The sequence below is a fragment of the Oncorhynchus mykiss genome, chromosome 12 (assembly GCF_013265735.2).
Source record: "Oncorhynchus mykiss isolate Arlee chromosome 12, USDA_OmykA_1.1, whole genome shotgun sequence".
NCBI lineage: Eukaryota > Metazoa > Chordata > Actinopteri > Salmoniformes > Salmonidae > Oncorhynchus > Oncorhynchus mykiss.
The window spans coordinates 95,965,865-95,983,675 of record NC_048576.1 but is presented as its reverse complement, the minus strand read 5'-3'; the positions used below and the strand labels follow the sequence as shown (position 1 = coordinate 95,983,675).

The 17,811-nt window shown below is 45.3% G+C and overlaps 1 protein-coding gene across 2 annotated transcripts in view; it reads right to left on the bottom strand.

Annotated features, from left to right (window-relative positions):
- Positions 1-17,811, bottom strand: part of LOC110539033 (testis-expressed protein 2) — a 39,820-nt gene that overhangs the window by 11,099 nt on the left and 10,910 nt on the right. For both annotated transcript variants that reach the window (XM_036939349.1, XM_036939348.1), the window contains exons 3-8: positions 6,451-8,128; positions 3,944-4,144; positions 3,212-3,566; positions 2,777-3,003; positions 837-992; positions 496-595 (exon numbers count right to left, since the gene is read on the bottom strand). In XM_036939349.1, the coding sequence (XP_036795244.1) occupies positions 496-595; positions 837-992; positions 2,777-3,003; positions 3,212-3,566; positions 3,944-4,144; positions 6,451-8,103 (2,692 nt within the window). In that variant the 5' untranslated portion in view covers positions 8,104-8,128. The remainder of the gene's footprint in view (positions 1-495; positions 596-836; positions 993-2,776; positions 3,004-3,211; positions 3,567-3,943; positions 4,145-6,450; positions 8,129-17,811) is intronic.

The window sequence follows — 17,811 nt, the reverse complement described above, 5'->3', positions numbered from 1 at the left end:
TTCCACAGTAAGAACCTTATGCCAACGGTTGAGCATGGTGGTGGTACTGGGATGGTACCATGAATTCTGCTCTGTATCAGAGAATTCTACAGGAGAATGTTAGGCCATCCGTCTGTGAGCTGAAGCGCAGCTGGGTCATGCAGCAAGACAATGATCCAAAACACACAATCAAGTCTACATGAAAATGGCTAAAAAGCAACACATTTGAAGTTTTGGAATGGCCTAGTCAAAGTTCAGACCTAATCCCAATTGAGATGTGGCAGGACTTGAAACGAACAGTTCATGTTTGAAAACCCACAAATATCACCAAGATAAACCAGTTCTGCATGGAAGAGTGAGGCAAATGTTTAATTCCTCTGGTTAATAGAAGCAGGGGTATGGGGAGACTGAAACAAAAGGCAGAAGGGAGGGGGAAAGAGAGGAGATAGGAGGGAGAGGAGAAAAGATAGAGAGGGAGAAGAGAAAGCAGGGAGAGAGAGAGAGAGAGTGTCCTACCTTGGTGGTCCACAGAGGGCTTGGAGGCATGGAGGATCTTGGGAATGGAGAAGCCCATGTCCAGCGCTGTCAGAGCCAGCTCATTCATAAAGTATGGCAGCTGTAAAACACAGGACATTTACACCTCAGGACAGTCTCCTTTCTTACACATGTGTTTTCTCTGAGTTACATCTCATGTCCCTCTGGTGAGTTGAGAAGTAAGTGAGGGGAAGACGAGAGGAGAAGACGCTTGTAATTAAAAAAGGACTATCGACAAAGATCTCTCTGGGACAAAGACAGATAAGAAGAATATACACGCTGACTGTATGTGGAGGCAGAGGAGACAGGATGCCAGTACTCACCCTGATCTTACTGAGCTTCATCTGGATCTTTTTGGAGACCATGTCAGCCCAGTACTTCTCCCCCAGGAAGTCCCAGAACACCCGGCCTATCAAGGCGTTCACCCACGCCTCTGGCACCGCCCCTCGCCCCGGCCGCTCGCACGGGCTGCTGGGTAACTGACAGGAACAACGTGGGAGTAACAGGTAGTGAGACAAAGGTAGTAAACATACATATTCTATATCCAACTGATTTTAGAGGTCAGGTCCAGGGTATATACAATTATATGTGAAACGAATAGAGAATACTTGCTCATTGCTTAAAGTTTGAATGTATACTGAACAAAAATATAAATGCAACATGTAAAGTGTTGGTCCTATGTTTCATGAGCTGAAATTTTCCATATGCACAGAAAGATTGTTTCTCTCAAATGTTGTGCACAAATTTGTTTACATCTTTGTTAGTGAGTATTTCTCCTTTGCCAAGATAAACAGCATGATCATTACACAGGTGCACCTTGTAATGGGGACAATAAAAGGCAGCTCTAAATTGTGCAGTTTTGTCACACAACACAATGCCACAGATGTCTCAAGTTTTCAGGGAGCGTGGAATTGGCATGCTGACTGCAGGAATGTCCACCAGAGCTGTTGCCAGAGAATTGAATGTTAATTTCTTTACCAACGTCGTTTTAGAGAATTTGGCAGTATGTCCAACCAGCCTCACAACCGCAGCTGATGAAACTGTGGGTTTGCACAACCAAAGAATTTCTGCACCAACTGTCAGAAAGCGTCTCTGGGAAGCTCATCTGCGTGCTAGTCATCCTCACCAGGGTCTTGACCTGACTGCCGTCTGACTACATCACCGACTTCAGTGGGCAAATGCTCACATTCGATGGTCACTGGCACATTGGAGAAGTGTGCTCTTCACAGATATATCTTGGTATCAACTGTACCGGGCAGATGTCAGACAGTGTATGGCGTCATGTGGGCAAGCGGTACCCCATGGTGGCGGTGGGGTTATGGTATGGCAGACATAAGCCACGGACAACAAACACAATTTAATTTTATTGATGGCAATTTGAATGAACAGAGATAATGTGATGAAATCCTGAGGCCTATTGTCGTGCCATTCATCCACCTCCATCACCTCATGTTTCAGCATGATAATGCACTGCCCCATGTCACAATGATCTGTACACAATTCCTTGAAGCTGAAAATGTTCCAGTTCTTCCATGGTCTGCATACTCATTTCACCCATTGAGCATGTTTGGGATGCTCTGGATCGACGTGCATGATAGTGTGTTCCAGTTCCCGCCAAATATCCAACAACTTCACTATTGTGCGCTAATGTGACTAGAATGACGCTGTAAGTAACATCCAACTTTCCAGGACATAGACATGTCTTATATGTGCAGAAAGCTTAAATTCTTGTTAATCTAACTGCACTGTCCAATTTACAGTAACAAAATACCATGCTACTGTTTGAGGAGAGTGCACAACAACAAAAAACTATCACGGCACTTGGTTTGATAGATTCACCTCTGAAGGTAAATAATGTACTTACATTCAGTAATCTTGCTCTGATTTGTCATCCTGAGGGTCCCAGAGATAAAATGTAGCATAGTTTTGTTAAATAAAATCCATTTTTTATTCAAATGTAGGAACTGGGTTCTAAGGTTTGAACCCCTGCTGTTCTGTATTCCCAGTCATGTGAAATCCATAGATTAGGATCTAATGAATTTATTTCAATTGACTAATTTCCTTATTTGAGCTGTAACTCTTTGAAATTGTTGCATGTTCCTTAGTATAGTTGTTTATTGTTCAGTATAGTTACATGCTATTACATGGCCACACTATCTACATGTCTACATGGCTATCTGATCAGCCTGTGTCAACATGATCCCCTCCACAGAATTACATATAGAATGAATAAGATCTCTGTGGTCTCCCCCATCAACCCTACCTTCTTGGTGGCTCCAGGGCTGCCCTCTGGGCTGTGGGAGGGGCTGCTGGCCGGGGGGCTGTCCAGCGGGGGCAGGGGGGTGACGTACTTGGCCATGTAGACGTTGTAGTCCAGCAGCATCTTCTGCCTGACCCCTCCGGCCAGGGAAGGGTCCTTCTGACTGGGCTCATCCATCAGGCTGCCACGGCTGCTACTCCTGCTCTCTGCCTCCAATCTGTGAGGCCAGTCTGTTAGGCAACGACAACCACACCTGGGTTCAAATTCTATTGGAAATCATTTCACATACGTTAATGTCTAGCTAACGTCTCCCTGTCTGTAATCCTCTTAGAATTAGGGTTAGGGTTAAGGTTAGGGAGAATAGGATTTTGAATGGGAATCAATTGTTGGTCCCCAAAAAGTACAGCTGTCTGTGTGTTCATCTGAATGTTCCCTCACCGCCCACTGGATGCTCACTGGACGTTTTATTAGCCTCAGACTTAAGTCTGGATGCCACCAAAATCCTTCTGAACCATTCTTCTTTCTCCCGACCTGTCCTCCCAAACAGGAACAGGGTCAGATCCCGCTCCCCTGGGGGTTTCCTAGGCTCCTCTCCACCCCCAGCTCCACCTGGACCCTCCAGCTTCTCCCCCTTCCCCCCCACCCCGGCCGGTTTCTCTTCCCCAGGTTCAGGCCTCTCTCCCTGGGCCTGGACCTTGGACATGAAGTCGTCCTGCTTGGCCAGCTCGATACAGATGGGGTACTTCTTGTTCCACACGCGCTTCCTGGCCAGGCTCTGGGGCACCAGGTGGATCTGGGGACACATTTGGATGTTACACGCTACATGAACCTCATGGGGGTGTTCTAAAAATATTAGGCTGATATTAGGCTGATATTAGGCTGATATTAGGCTGATCTTAGGCTGATATTAGGCTGATATTAGGCTGATATTAGGCTGATATTAGGCTGATGATATAAACGTCGAGCCCATTCAAGAGATTAGGGGACAGGACCCGGAAGTATGACGTAGGACGACGTCCCTTGCACATTGCATTTCCCTTTCCCTTCCTCTCTCTGTCTTAGACATACACAAACAAAATGGGGCATCCATCCGCAAACGACCATACAACACGTTCCACAGACAGACGGACAGACAGACAGATATACAGACACACAGACACACACACACACCTTGCTGTCGGTGAGGTCGTAGATCTTCTGGCTGATGTAGGTGACGTCAGGTTTGGGCTCGTTGTGCGTGGCCCGCCGGGCGATGTTACGGTTGGGTTTGGACAGGCGCAGGGTGGAGCCCTCCAGACGTACATACACAGAGTGGGTCAGAGTGGCATGGTACATCTCTAGGTCATAGCTGGACATCTGGTTCATCCAGCCCTGTTAATGGGAACAATACACACGGTTAACTCTCAGACCGACGCATGGAACAACATGGAGACTAATAATATGCACGAATGACACGCACACACACACACACACACACACACACACACACGCACACGCACACGCACACGCACGCACGCACGCACGCACGCACGCACACACACACACACACACACACTAATTGGGGAGTGTGATCGGCTGCAATACAGCCACATAACCACACGGTCTCCAACTTTTAGCTGACAGTCCTGGTCCATACTAACATCACAGTGAGAGAATCATCCAGAGCATGTTGATATGTGGAGATATTATCACAACATGGCTTAATCTAAACAACAACAACGGTCTGTTCAGTTCTCTTCAGAGACGAGGAGACGTTACATCATGTTGATATGTGGAGATATTATCACAACATGGCTTCATCTAAACAACAACAGCGGTCTGTTCAGTTCTCTTCAGAGACGGGGAGACGTTACATCATGAGTTACATCATGGGCATGATGACATCATAGCGTGACTGTGGGTGAGAGCTGACCCGTATGACCCCTCCTTTAGCTGGCTGTATTCTGTGGTTCCACAGGTGCTATGTTGGGCTGTGTTCCACGTGACCAGAGAGCCTCTCTCCAGTACAGCTGTAGCCTGAGGATATGGAGCTCATGTGCCCACACGGGTTCAAACACACACGCACAAGCACACACAAACACACGCTTACATAACCGCTAGCCAACCGCTAAGCGTGTCTCCTCTGCTTCAGTTTCCAGCACATTGACTGGGTTAAAAGGAGAACGTTTGGCAAATCAACAGACCATTTCATCTGTGAGGTTGTTTCAGGGCAAACCCCAATGCAGCTGGAGGGAACGCTATATAGCTTTCAGTATGTTGTTGGATAGCCAAATGAGGATGTTAGATCCGTCATTTAGCAGACACTTTTATCCAGAGTCTTATTACAGTAGTGAGGGCATACATTTTCATACTGGTCCCCCATGGGAATCAAACCCACAACCCTGGTGTTGCAAGCACCATGCTGTGCCACACCGGACTTTGATGTGTTTCTTATCCAGCCAATGTTTCTCTATCCCACTGGGAAGCCACCATTGTGAATCCTGCATGAGCATTCAGGAGAGGTTGTACATCCCAATATTTAAGCCAGTGTAATGTTTAATGGTGTAATAACCCAAGCCTACTGAAAAGTACTGGTGTGGATAATAGGAATCATGGAGGGAGGAGAATTGTTACCTTGGCAACCATGTTGTTTAGCCATTCAAGAGAGGGAAGAAGATGGATATCTACAGACATATACTGAATGGCTTCCTGTCCTATCTGATAAAGTGAGCAGCCATCAGGTTTTATTCCTGAACTTTAACGACAAACAGAGACGCGATATGGAGAATTGGTTTGCGCCCCAAATGGCAACCTAACCCCTAGTAGTACCTGTCACCACTGTGGACAGGCAGCCTGACATCTTAGATAGGCTGTGTCCTTCCCCCTATATGGTGCACTACTTTTAACCAAGAACCCTATGGGCCTTGGTCAAAAGTAGTGCAATACATAGGGAATAGGGTGCCATGTGGGACGCAGCCTTGTAAATCCTCCCTACTCTCTCCGAGTCCCACTGGGGAAAAGCCAGCCGTGTATCAGCTGTTTATCTTGTAGATGCTATCAGCAACATGTGCTCAGCTTGCTAACTCAATAGAAGCTGCAGGCTGTCTGTCCACAGTGATGACAGGTACTACTAGGGGGAAGGACACAGCCTATCTAAGATGTCAGGTTGTCTGTCCACAGTGGTGACAGGTACTATTAGGGGAAGGACACAGCCTATCTAAGATGTCAGGCTGTCTGTCCACAGTGGTGGCAGGTACTACTAGGGGGAAGGACACAGTCTATCTAAGATGTCAGGCTGTCTGTCCACAGTGGTGACAGGTACCACTAGGGGAAGTACACAGCCTATCTAAGATGTCAGGCTCCTTTCTATGTGATCTGGCTTAAATATACCTTGGTCGTTGCACAACAGAAAATTATTCCTATCCATGACAATATCTTTATTGTTGCATTTATAAATCTATTATCTATCCTCTTGGGTAGAAAGCTTTCTATGTCATAACCTTACACAAAAAATACAGGGATAGGCTGTGAAACATAGGACAGTGTTCAGTCACAAACTCTGGTTCTGGAGAGTAGAGCAGGCTTTTGTTCCAGTCTTATACTAATGCACCCTTTACAGTTTTTTCCCAATTGTTTTGGCACTAATGTCAGTCAAATTTCTAAATACTTAGTACTAAACTGCTAACACAGTGACCTACCTTAAAGATTCCAGGTTCTTTGATATCCAGCTGGGCCACGTTCCACTGCTCCCCCCTTCGTCTGCCCTGCCTGGTCCCACTGCAGCTGGAGACCTCCGGAGCCGACAGCCACACCACCAGTATAGCCAGCATGAACCCTGCTGCCACCCCCTGCACCACCGCACACAAATAGGGTGGCAGGGGGAATACCAGGTAACTGTAGACTAGACACGTGAAGAAGAGGAGGCCAGTGATGGGCACGTTTGGTAAGTCTTCCTCCTCTTCGTCGGACTCGGCTTCACTGCAGACGCCCGTGCTTCCCGTTTGGATCTGCAGGGACCCGGGCCGCTCCCCGTCCGGTGTCTCAGTGTCAGTACAGAGCTCAAAGCCTTCACTGTAGAGCTCACAGAACTCCTCGTCCTCCAGGCGGACTAGGGCCGACATGGAGCAGTGACCCAGGGCGAGGGAGGAGGACCTGGGGAGAGGAGGAGGGGAGGAGACCCTGGAGGTCCTGGAGGACTTGGCTGGAGGAGAGGAGAAGATAGTGTCTGCTGAGGCTTCACCAGTAGGGGTCTCCTCTCCCTCCTCTTTGATGCTGTAGTGGTTGTTGCTCTCTGCGTGCCCATTGAGGCCTGCCAGGTTGGTGAGCTCCGTGGCGCTGAGGGAGAGGGAGCGGTGGGTAGCAGAGGCACCCCCTCCTGTACCCCCTCCCTCGGCTCCGCCTCCAGCCTCGTCGCCCATGAACTTACTGAACAGCTGCATTGGCTCACACATGACCTCCGACAAACGCCTCCTAGTATCCTCGATCCTGGCCTCCATCTCTTGCACCTTGAAGAAACACCTCCCGTCGGCCGGGGAGGTGAGGGGTGAGGAGGGGGCCGTCTTGGAGTCACCACCCCCAGACGTGGTGGAGCCCATCGGCTGGCCCAACTGCTTGAAGAGCTGCAGATTGTTGACGCGGGAGTCTGGAGGTGGGCGCTGCTGGGAGAGAGGTGGTGGTGATGGCGCCTCCTGGTGGTCGGGCCTGGTGTTGTCCGTGGAGAGAGACTTGACGAACGTCTTCATCAGGTGGTGGCGGTGGCGTCCGGCAGAAGAAGGAGGGGCAACCATCATTTCATTGGACAGGGACCTGAGGCTGAGGAAAGGCTTGGAGGGCAGGGCTGCTGAGCGAGACGGGGAGGAGGTGGTGGAGGAGGAGGTGGGAGGGATCATGGGTCTTGTGTGATCAGAGGGCCAGGAGGAGCAAGCGGGGGGGGACTGGAGGGGGGTGTGCGTGGAGGGGGGGAGGATGGGCAGGGCTGGGCTGTGGGGTAGAGTGGTAGAGGACACAGCAATGGTAGTGGTGGTCCCAATCCCTCCAGCCTCAAACAGTAGCTCCTCGCTGGCTTCCAAGGCCGTCACGATGCCCTGGTCCTCAGTCCTCCCCCCCATCCCACCCAGCCCTTCTGACTCCTCTCCTGCGGAGGACGATGACACAGACGCCCCAAACCCATACAGCTCCTCGTCCTCCTCTTGTCCCAGGGCGGAGAAGTGGATGGTGATGGTGTCCCGGGAGAGAGAGCGCTGCACCTGCAGCTTGGGGCCTGGGGGCGGGCGGGGGGGCGTGGAGGAGGAGGGGGTACTGTCAGCGGCATGGCCGTCCTTCCTGCTACTGTTGCTGCCCTGGCTGGTCATGACCACACTCCACAGGGCTCACAGCCTGGAGAGGGGGAGAGAGAGGGGGAGAGAGAGAGGGATGAGGGAGAGAGAACGAGTGGTGTGGAAGAGGCAGGGACAGAGAGAGAGAGTGCTAGAATCCTTAGCTGCTACATCGATTTTTGACCATTGATTCTTGAGGAATATAACTTATAAGTGCCTCATGAGGTTAGTTCAACTGTCGTACCCATCAGAACCAAAAATATTAGTTTTTTTTACTCTGAAGTTTGTAGTTTAGTTTATTAATTTGACCAGCACACATAAAACTTAAAGCCATACTTGCACTTTAATAAAATTATTGAGGATAACACACAATAAAGTCTGGGACTTATTTCTATTGTGGTCCTCTTGAGACAAGATGGCTAGACAAGATCGAACACAGTATGGCAGTGAAATAATAAAACAGAAACAGAGAAGAAGAACATCTATCTCATCATTCCAGTTACATCATAGGGGTAAACAATATATATAACAATATATAATATGTAAACAATATATATGTAAACAAAAACTATATAGCCTCAAAACATGGTAACAACTGTCCTTGCATCCACAGCTCTGTCTTTGAATTTGAGAGTGGTTACATTTCTCCAGGCTCATCCCTCATTTTTCTTTTACCAAAACAGAGGCTATGGTGTCCACTTTGTCATTGTTTCAATTAAGGATTCTAGCTTTAATTGAGGCACCAAGCATGCTGGTTCCCGCTGCTCGCTCCGTGGATAAACGAATGCTCCTAGCGCTGTCTCTCCCAAGCATCTCTGACCGGTGTTTTCACATGCTGCTTGTATCCACAGGACTAACTGACTTGTTGAGTAAAGTGCAGCCAGGATCCATTCAGTGATCAAGTCCTCCTCTTTCTCTCTGTTTATCCTACTGGTGCATGTGTGATCAAGTCCTCCTCTTTCTCTCTATTTATCCTACTGGTGCATGTGTGATCAAGTCCTCCTCTTTCTCTCTGTTTATCCTACTGGTGCATGTGTGATCAAGTGTGAGTTGCTGTTGCGTGTAGGTCATTTCATTGGCGGAGCTTGTTTTCGGGAGGCGGGTTGTGGGTTGTGTTTGCGAACTCATTTTTAGCTCACAACAAGCTTGTGGCATGGCTGATACTATACAGAAAAACGCCGCAAAGCTCAATGCGGAAGACGAGTACGTATCAAGCACTACTCTCCATGAACTACTGGATCAACAAAAAGACTTCTAGAAAGATCTAACACATCTGCAGGACAATAACTTCAAGTCCTTCCTGCAACTCTTTCTGGATTCTACCAACAGAAGGGTTAATGATCTGTTTAAGGATGTAACGGAATTTATACACCGTTTGGAATTTACGCAGTCGGAGGTGAATGTCCCCAGCCAGACCGCATTCAAAACCATGTCTGAGGATCTCACCATTTTACAAATAACACTTGACAAGCACTCTTCCAAAGGATACTACCTCAAAAACCAATCGAGGCACAATAACATTTGAAGTCACACAGAAGTCAAGGCCAAGACACTCCTGACAGATCAAGTCAAACCGGACCCTAAACTCATGGAGATGGAGAGGGCTCATAGAAATGGCACTTTCTTCCCCGATGGACAAATTACAAGTAGTATAAGAACAAATTTACTCACCTACTTCAGATATCACAAAAAATATATTTGACTAATTCCAAGAATCCTTATATAATACAAAGTCAAATTGGAAAATCATCAATCAATTGTTAAATAAGAAAAAGGCATCTAGAACCATCCCATCTCAATTTATTATTGGAAATAATAATTGAATAACTTTTTTGTGAATGTGGGTTCCGAGAAAACTGATGGCAATCCCTTGGATTACATTAAGAGACATTTCCCTTCTCTGCTTCATGTCGCGCGCTGACCTTAGATTGTCTGTTTTTCTATATATTTTGGTTAGGTCATGGTGTGACTAGGGTGGGTACTCTAGTTGTTGTATGTCTAGGGTTTTTGTCATCTAGCGTTTTTGTATGTCTATGTTTACCTGTTTCTCGTTGTCTCTGATTGGGGATCATATTTAGGTAGCCATTTTTCCCCATTGTTAGTTGTGGGATCTTGTCTATGTTTAGTTGCCTGTCAGCACTAGTTTGTATAGCGTCACGTTTCGTTTGTTTGTTATTTTTGCTCATTCATTAAAAATAAAATGTATGCATTCCACGCTGCGCCTTGGTCCGATACTTATGACGAACGTGACACTTCAGTTTGATCCTCCTGATGTGATGGAGGTGATGGAGTTAAATGGTAAAGATATCAGTAGAAGGTCATGATGAGATTGGTGCCTTTTTGGTGAAATCAGTGTCTTCCTCGATTACTGAGCCTCTAATGCATATCTTCACCAAATCTATGCAAACTTGTACTGTTCCTATAGATTTAAATATTACCAAAGTTATCCCCCTCTATAAATCTGGGTATCCAATATCTTTCACAAATTATTGGCCAATATCTGTACTACCATGTTTTCCTAAAATCCTAGAAAAATTGGTGTGTAAGAGAATGTTGAAGCACTTAAATCAACACTATATTCTACATGAGCATCAATATGGTTTTTGAAAAACTACCCCACAGATATAGTTCCTTTGTAACTTGTGGATAACATCTTTACAGCCCTGGACAACAATGAACACGCTCTCTGCATCTTTTTAGATTCATCCAAAGATTTTGACACGGTTGATCATGAAATGTTACTTTCTAAATTGCATTATTACGGTTTTCAGGATTATACATAATTGGCTTTATAGTCCTGTTTATGATAGAGAACAATTTGTTCATGCAAACGGCTGTGCATCAACCAGGGCCAAGATATCCTGTGGTGTGACACAGGGTTGGATAATTGACCTTTGTTATTCCTAATCTATATCAATGACCTTGCTGCTGTGTCTTCTACCGTACCTCCCATTCTCTTTGCTGAGGATACCAAGTAGATTTTTATCACATAAGAGTTTTGATTAATGAAGCCAACCTAGGCATGGACACATTTTCTGAATGGTTCCAGATAAACAAATGATCTTTAAATGTTAAACAATCTAACTTTATTATGTTCACTAGTAAGAATAACAAATATTGTAAAAAAATACAAAATAAAATAAAAAAGAAGCCAGAAACTCAAATGGTGGGAATTACAGTGCCTTGCGAAAGTATTCGGCCCCCTTGAACTTTGCGACCTTTTGCCACATTTCAGGCTTCAAACATAAAGATATAAAACTGTATTTTTTTGTGAAGAATCAACAACAAGTGGGACACAATCATGAAGTGGAACGACATTTATTGGATATTTCAAACTTTTTTAACAAATCAAAAACTGAAAAATTGGGCGTGCAAAATTATTCAGCCCCCTTAAGTTAATACTTTGTAGCGCCACCTTTTGCTGCGATTACAGCTGTAAGTTGCTTGGGGTATGTCTCTATCAGTTTTGCTCATCGAGAGACTGACATTTTTTCCCATTCCTCCTTGCAAAACAGCTCGAGCTCAGTGAGGTTGGATGGAGAGCATTTGTGAACAGCAGTTTTCAGTTCTTCCACAGATTCTCGATTGGATTCAGGTCTGGACTTTGACTTGGCCATTCTAACACCTGGATATGTTTATTTTTGAACCATTCCATTGTAGATTTTGCTTTATGTTTTGGATCATTGTCTTGTTGGAAGACAAATCTCCGTCCCAGTCTCAGGTCTTTTGCAGACTAGATCAGGTTTTCTTCCAGAATGGTCCTGTATTTGGCTCCATCCATCTTCCCATCAATTTTAACCGTCTTCCATGTCCCTGCTGAAGAAAAGCAGGCCCAAACCATGATGCTGCCACCACCATGTTTGACAGTGGGGATGGTGTGAGCTGTGTTGCTTTTACGCCAAACATAACGTTTTGCATTGTTGCCAAAAAGTTCAATTTTGGTTTCATCTGACCAGAGCACCTTCTTCCACATGTTTGGTGTGTCTCCCAGGTGGCTTGTGGCAAACTTTAAACGACACTTTTTATGGATATCTTTAAGAAATGGCTTTCTTCTTGCCACTCTTCCATAAAGGCCAGATTTGTGCAATATACGACTGATTGTTGTCCTATGGACAGAGTCTCCCACCTCAGCTGTAGATCTCTACAGTTCATCCAGAGTGATCATGGGCCTCTTGGCTGCATCTCTGATCAGTCTTCTCCATGTATGAGCTGAAAGTTTAGAGGGACGGCCAGGTCTTGGTAGATTTGCAGTGGTCTGATACTCCTTCCATTTCAATATTATCGCTTGCACAGTGCTCCTTGGGATGTTTAAAGCTTGGGAAATCTTTTTGTATCCAAATCCGGCTTTAAACTTCTTCACAACAGTATCTCGGACCTGCCTGGTGTGTTCCTTGTTCTTCATGATGCTCTCTGCGCTTTTAACGGACCTCTGAGACTATCACGGTGCAGGTGCATTTATACAGAGACTTGATTACACACAGGTGGATTGTATTTATCATCATTAGTCATTTAGGTCAACATTGGATCATTCAGAGATCCTCACTGAACTTCTGGAGAGAGTTTGCTGCACTGAAAGTAAAGGGGCTGAATAATTTTGCACGCCCAATTGTTCAGTTTTTGATTTGTTAAAAAAGTTTGAAATATCCAATAAATGTCATTCCACTTCATGATTGTGTCCCACTTGTTGTTGATTCTTCACAAAAAAATACAGTTTTATATCTTTATGTTTGAAGCCTGAAATGTGGCAAAAGGTCGCAAAGTTCAAGGGGGCCGAATACTTTCGCAAGGCACTGTAAATGGATCAAGTTACATCCACTAGATTCCTCTGAGTTCTAGTTGATGAAAAGTTGTCCTGTAAAGATCATATTCAAAATGTCCGTAGCGAAGTGAAATCTGCTTTCATCAGAAAGACTAGTGGTTTGGTTCATCAGGCTTGCTTCCTAACTCTATAGCTTAAATGACCCATATCTCATTTACTGTAATATTGTCTGGGCCAGTAAATATGCCTCCTAACTAGACAAATTACTCATTATACAAAATACGTTTGCAAGAATAGCCACCTCCTCTAATTTCCCGGCTCCATCTGCACCTTTGTTTAAGAAACTCAATATCTTGTCTATTTACAACATTAATGTACAGCAATTATGCACTTTCATCTAGAAATACTCATACCTCCCAGACAGTTTACCTTTCAATGGATTCTTCCAGGTTCATTCTGACATCCATCTATACAACACAAGACACTCTGATAACCTTCACCCTCCTCCACTGCCACACCTCACATAGTCAATTCTCTATCAGATACAGAGGTACCACACTCATCTTCACATTGCCAAAATATCACCATCCCTCAAAGACTGGGGGTCAGCCTGATGAACCAAACTTCTCAGTAATCTCCTCCATAAAGCCTAACTCTCACACATTCACATGCACACACACATTTAAACAAAACAGTTGCTTTTGTTTTTTGACATTACTGATCAATTCATTTATACATGTATAATTAGTAGGTTTACTAGGTTCTGTTGTAACAAACTAATTTTATTTTTGTACTTATGCATTGAATATAGTTATTTTGTGGTGTGGTTTTCATTCAAGCACATCTGCACACTGTTTTTCATCTGTATTGTTGTTGTTGTTGTTGTTGTCTATCACTTGTTTTCTTTGGTGCAAATAAATACATAAATAAATCCCTCAACAAAAAAGGAATTCAGAATGGATATTAGAGAAAACAAACAACACTGCACACAAACACACTGTAATTAATGCAAAATGGGTCGTGCTGTGAGCCCCGGCTGGTAGATCATACAGTAACAAGCCAGTCATTGTTTTTCCCAACACGGCTGAACTACAGACAATAATCAGTGAGTGATTTCCTGACTTAGGCGTGGCGTTGTTATTGAGTTATTCTAGCTTTTTAATCTTGCCCATTGGATAATTATCTGGGTAGCCATATTACACACACACACACACACACACACACACACACACACACACACACACACACACACACACACACACACACACACACACACACACACACACACACACACACACACAAGGCTGGTAAGGGGTTGACGGCTCTTAATAATGGCTGGAAGGGAATGGTATCAAACACATGGAAACCATGTGTGATGTGGTTGATACCATTCCATTGATTCCCTTCCAGCCATTACTATGAGCCCGTCCTCCCCAAATAAGGTGTCACCAGCTACCTGTGACACACACACACATATACACACTCCCCCTCCACCCCAAATATACAAACACACACATCTCTCAAGCCTGCAAGTGGTTGATAAAAGCCTCTAATGGAAGATGGAGAGATAGAAACAACGAAACTGGTAGGCTGTGATTGTTTCTTTATATCCCAGAAAGCCTTTCTTCCCACCAGAGGCTCAGCCTGAATTGGTTCTCGTTCATAGTCATTTGCTGGACAGAATGACACAGTGTTTGACCCTCCTGCATGCCCCTTTTTTTTGCTGGGCTGAAATATGTTTTCTCTAAAGTGTCTAAGCGAGGGAGTGTGTGTGTGTGTGTGTGTGTGTGTGTGTGTGTGTGTGTGTGTGTGTGTGTGTGTGTGTGTGTGTGTGTGTGTGTGTGTGTGTGTGTGTGTGTGTGTGATATTTAAGTCATGGCAATGCAGGCACAAGAGATGGAGGGAGCGAGAGGGCGATAAAACGTTGGATCAAAAATAAGGAAATAGAGAGCCACAGGGGCCTGTAGTGGAAACAGAGGACCTTCAGAGACTAGTCTTTGAAGAGGAATTCAAATGCTTTTGAAGTGAGAGTACAGGCCACAGATCAGGGCTGAGAGGGAGGGTGAGGATGACATCCTGGTGATCAAAGGTTAAACGACAGACTAAAAGATGAGAGGTAAAAGGGCAGAACGATTTGCCTGGCTACCCAGACTCCTTGTTCCGACCAAACGCTACGCCACACCCACGGATGTTAGTTTCTTCTCCGCAATGAGTCTGGATCTGAGTACCTCCCTGACCCTTCACCGAATGTAAACACATTCGGGGCCGTCTGATGATTGGTCCAGAAGCCGATGGGTTGGGCCAGAACACACGAGGGGTAAAGTGGCGAGGTGAAAATTCGTCATTGTTTTTGATACTCTGATTGGTTAGAGACGATCCAGTCGCTGATGACTTTGTTTTGTACAACGCCCCTCGTGCCCCTGGTCACCACAAACAACTTCAATGACGGCAGTCTCAGACTAAAGTATGTAGCGAACGACAGAGCAACAGAACACTTCAGTGTGAGTCGTCAGGATACATAAAGATCTGGATTTCTGGATTCAACAGCTGTAGGAAGACAGCCAGAAACTCAACCAGGAGAGGAAGAGGATCCATACAGAGCCTTAGTGCTGACCATCTGACAACACACAGGTCTACTGTTGCTTATTATCACTACAGTGGCATTGTGGAAAACGATTGACAACATTGAAAACATCCTAAAACAGAGGAAGTTCCATGCAGGTTACAGGGATCTTTAGCAGTTATAATGCTACAATGGAATAGGAGCAATCAAACCTGGTGGAGACAACACACTCATCCAATTAATCAAAGCAAGGCCCCTTTAATGAGCTAAAACCTGATTTGCCCTCTGCATCTCACCCACAGACAGACAGACAGACAGACAGACAGACAGACAGACAGACAGACAGACAGACAGACAGACAGACAGACAGACAGACAGACAGACAGACAGACAGACAGACAGAGGGTAGTGAGAGGGAACAGAGATGGGGGAGAGAGATGGAAGGAGAAACAGGGGTGAGATGGGGCAGTTAAATAATTGCCTATTTACATACATTGCCAAAGAAAAGTTACCATGCTACTGAAAATAGTTTACGTCGTGTTTTCTAGTGAGCAACATGTTAGATTGTTCTGAGACAGTGTGAAGGGTAGACTCCACTAGATTAGGGGAAAGGGGATACCTATTCAATTGATGCATTCAACCAAAATGTGTCTTCCATATTTAACCCTCAGAAAGGTGCGGGTGGTCGGCTCTGAGTTTCAAACCAGCAACCTTTCGGTTAATGGCCCAACGTTCTTAACCAATAAACGATCAGACGAGAGAGTGAGGAAACAGGAGAGAAATCTGGTTGGTCTGAGACATTGAGGAAGCTAGCTTAAGACTAAGAGAGAGAGACAGATTCAGTATGTATAGTTAGTCTGAGGTAAAGAAGGCTAGATTAAACTAGGAGAGAGTGAGATAATGAGAGGGAGAGAGAGAGAGGGAGAGAGAGAGAGGGAGAGAGAGAGGCAGATTCAGTATGTATAGTTAGTCTGAGGTAAAGAAGGCTAGATTAAACTAGGAGAGAGTGAGATAATGAGAGGGAGAGAGAGATAGGGAGAGAGAGAGACAGATTCAGTATGTATAGTTAGTCTGAGGTAAAGAAGTCTAGATTAAACTAGGAGAGAGTGAGATAATGAGAGGGAGAGAGAGAGAGGGAGAGAGAGAGAGAGACAGATTCAGTATGTATAGTTAGTCTGAGGTAAAGAAGTCTAGATTAAACTAAGAGAGAGTGAGAGGTAGATAAAGAGAGAGAGAGAGTTTTCTGAGTCCACCCATTACTACTTAGCATTGAGCTCCACACCAGTGAGCCTGTCTGTTCTGTCACAAAGACACAGAGTTACACATCATCCACAAACACACAGCTCAATATGCTGGTGTACATTACCATGACAGGGCTAGGTAAAAAAGGTGACACATGCATTTATGTAGCCAAGCGGGCACATACATACGTGTGTGTGTGTGTGTGTGTGTGTGTGTGAATGAAAATGTATGCATTCACTACTGTAAGTCTCTGTGGAACAACTCAAAACCCATAACAGCCTACAGACAGTGTGGATTCTGCTGCCACCTGCTAAGTGAAATGAATCACCAGAAAACCTCTATTTCTCTAATTAGAGAGTCAGTGGTGTGTATTTCACTGCATCCCCACTCTCTGTCTATATATATTTCTCTCCCTTGCCCCACCTCTCTCCCTCTCTCTCTCTCTTGCTCAGAACAGAGCACTCAGCCATGCCGGATCAAACCGGTTCTGTCTCCCATTCATCATCATTGCCATCTCACAGGCAGAACTTACTGTCAACGTCTCCAGCCTCTCCAGGATCAAGACAAGCTGTTGCCATGTCAACTGTGAGAGAGCTCCACTCTACCATCTATATCTCTACTATTATCCTCAGGTTCCTCCTCCTCAGAATCTGAACTTCAACAAGTGTTTGTTAGCAACAACTGTTGGTTAGAAACAGACAGTTCTGTGGGGAGTATTTTCAAGTTCCTTACGGAGTGGTAATGAGGAGAGGAGAGGAGAGGAGAGGAGAGGAGAGGAGAGGAGAGGAGAGGAGAGGAGAGGAGAGGAGAGGAGAGGAGAGGAGAGGAGAGGAGAGTCCTGTGACAGTCTCTGAGAGGGAGCTGAAGAAATCCACACATAACCTCACTTAAGTAATACTAATGTTGTGGAATGGCTGTTTAGTCATATGTGATGACATTAGACTAAGCTGGGGATATAGTGGATTTGGTGTGTATGGCTGAGCGGTATCAACCTAGGATCAACTGGTTTTCATCTTTGCCTTTTAGCATGTATAGAAATATGAAAGTGGTAATGTCATTGACAGATACACCTCAGGGAGTATAGAATGTACTGGAGGATTAGTGTGTTGAGGAATACTAGGAGGGCTGCCTGTGGAGTTTCAGCAGTCACTGTGTGTAAGCCTTACATATACACAATCCA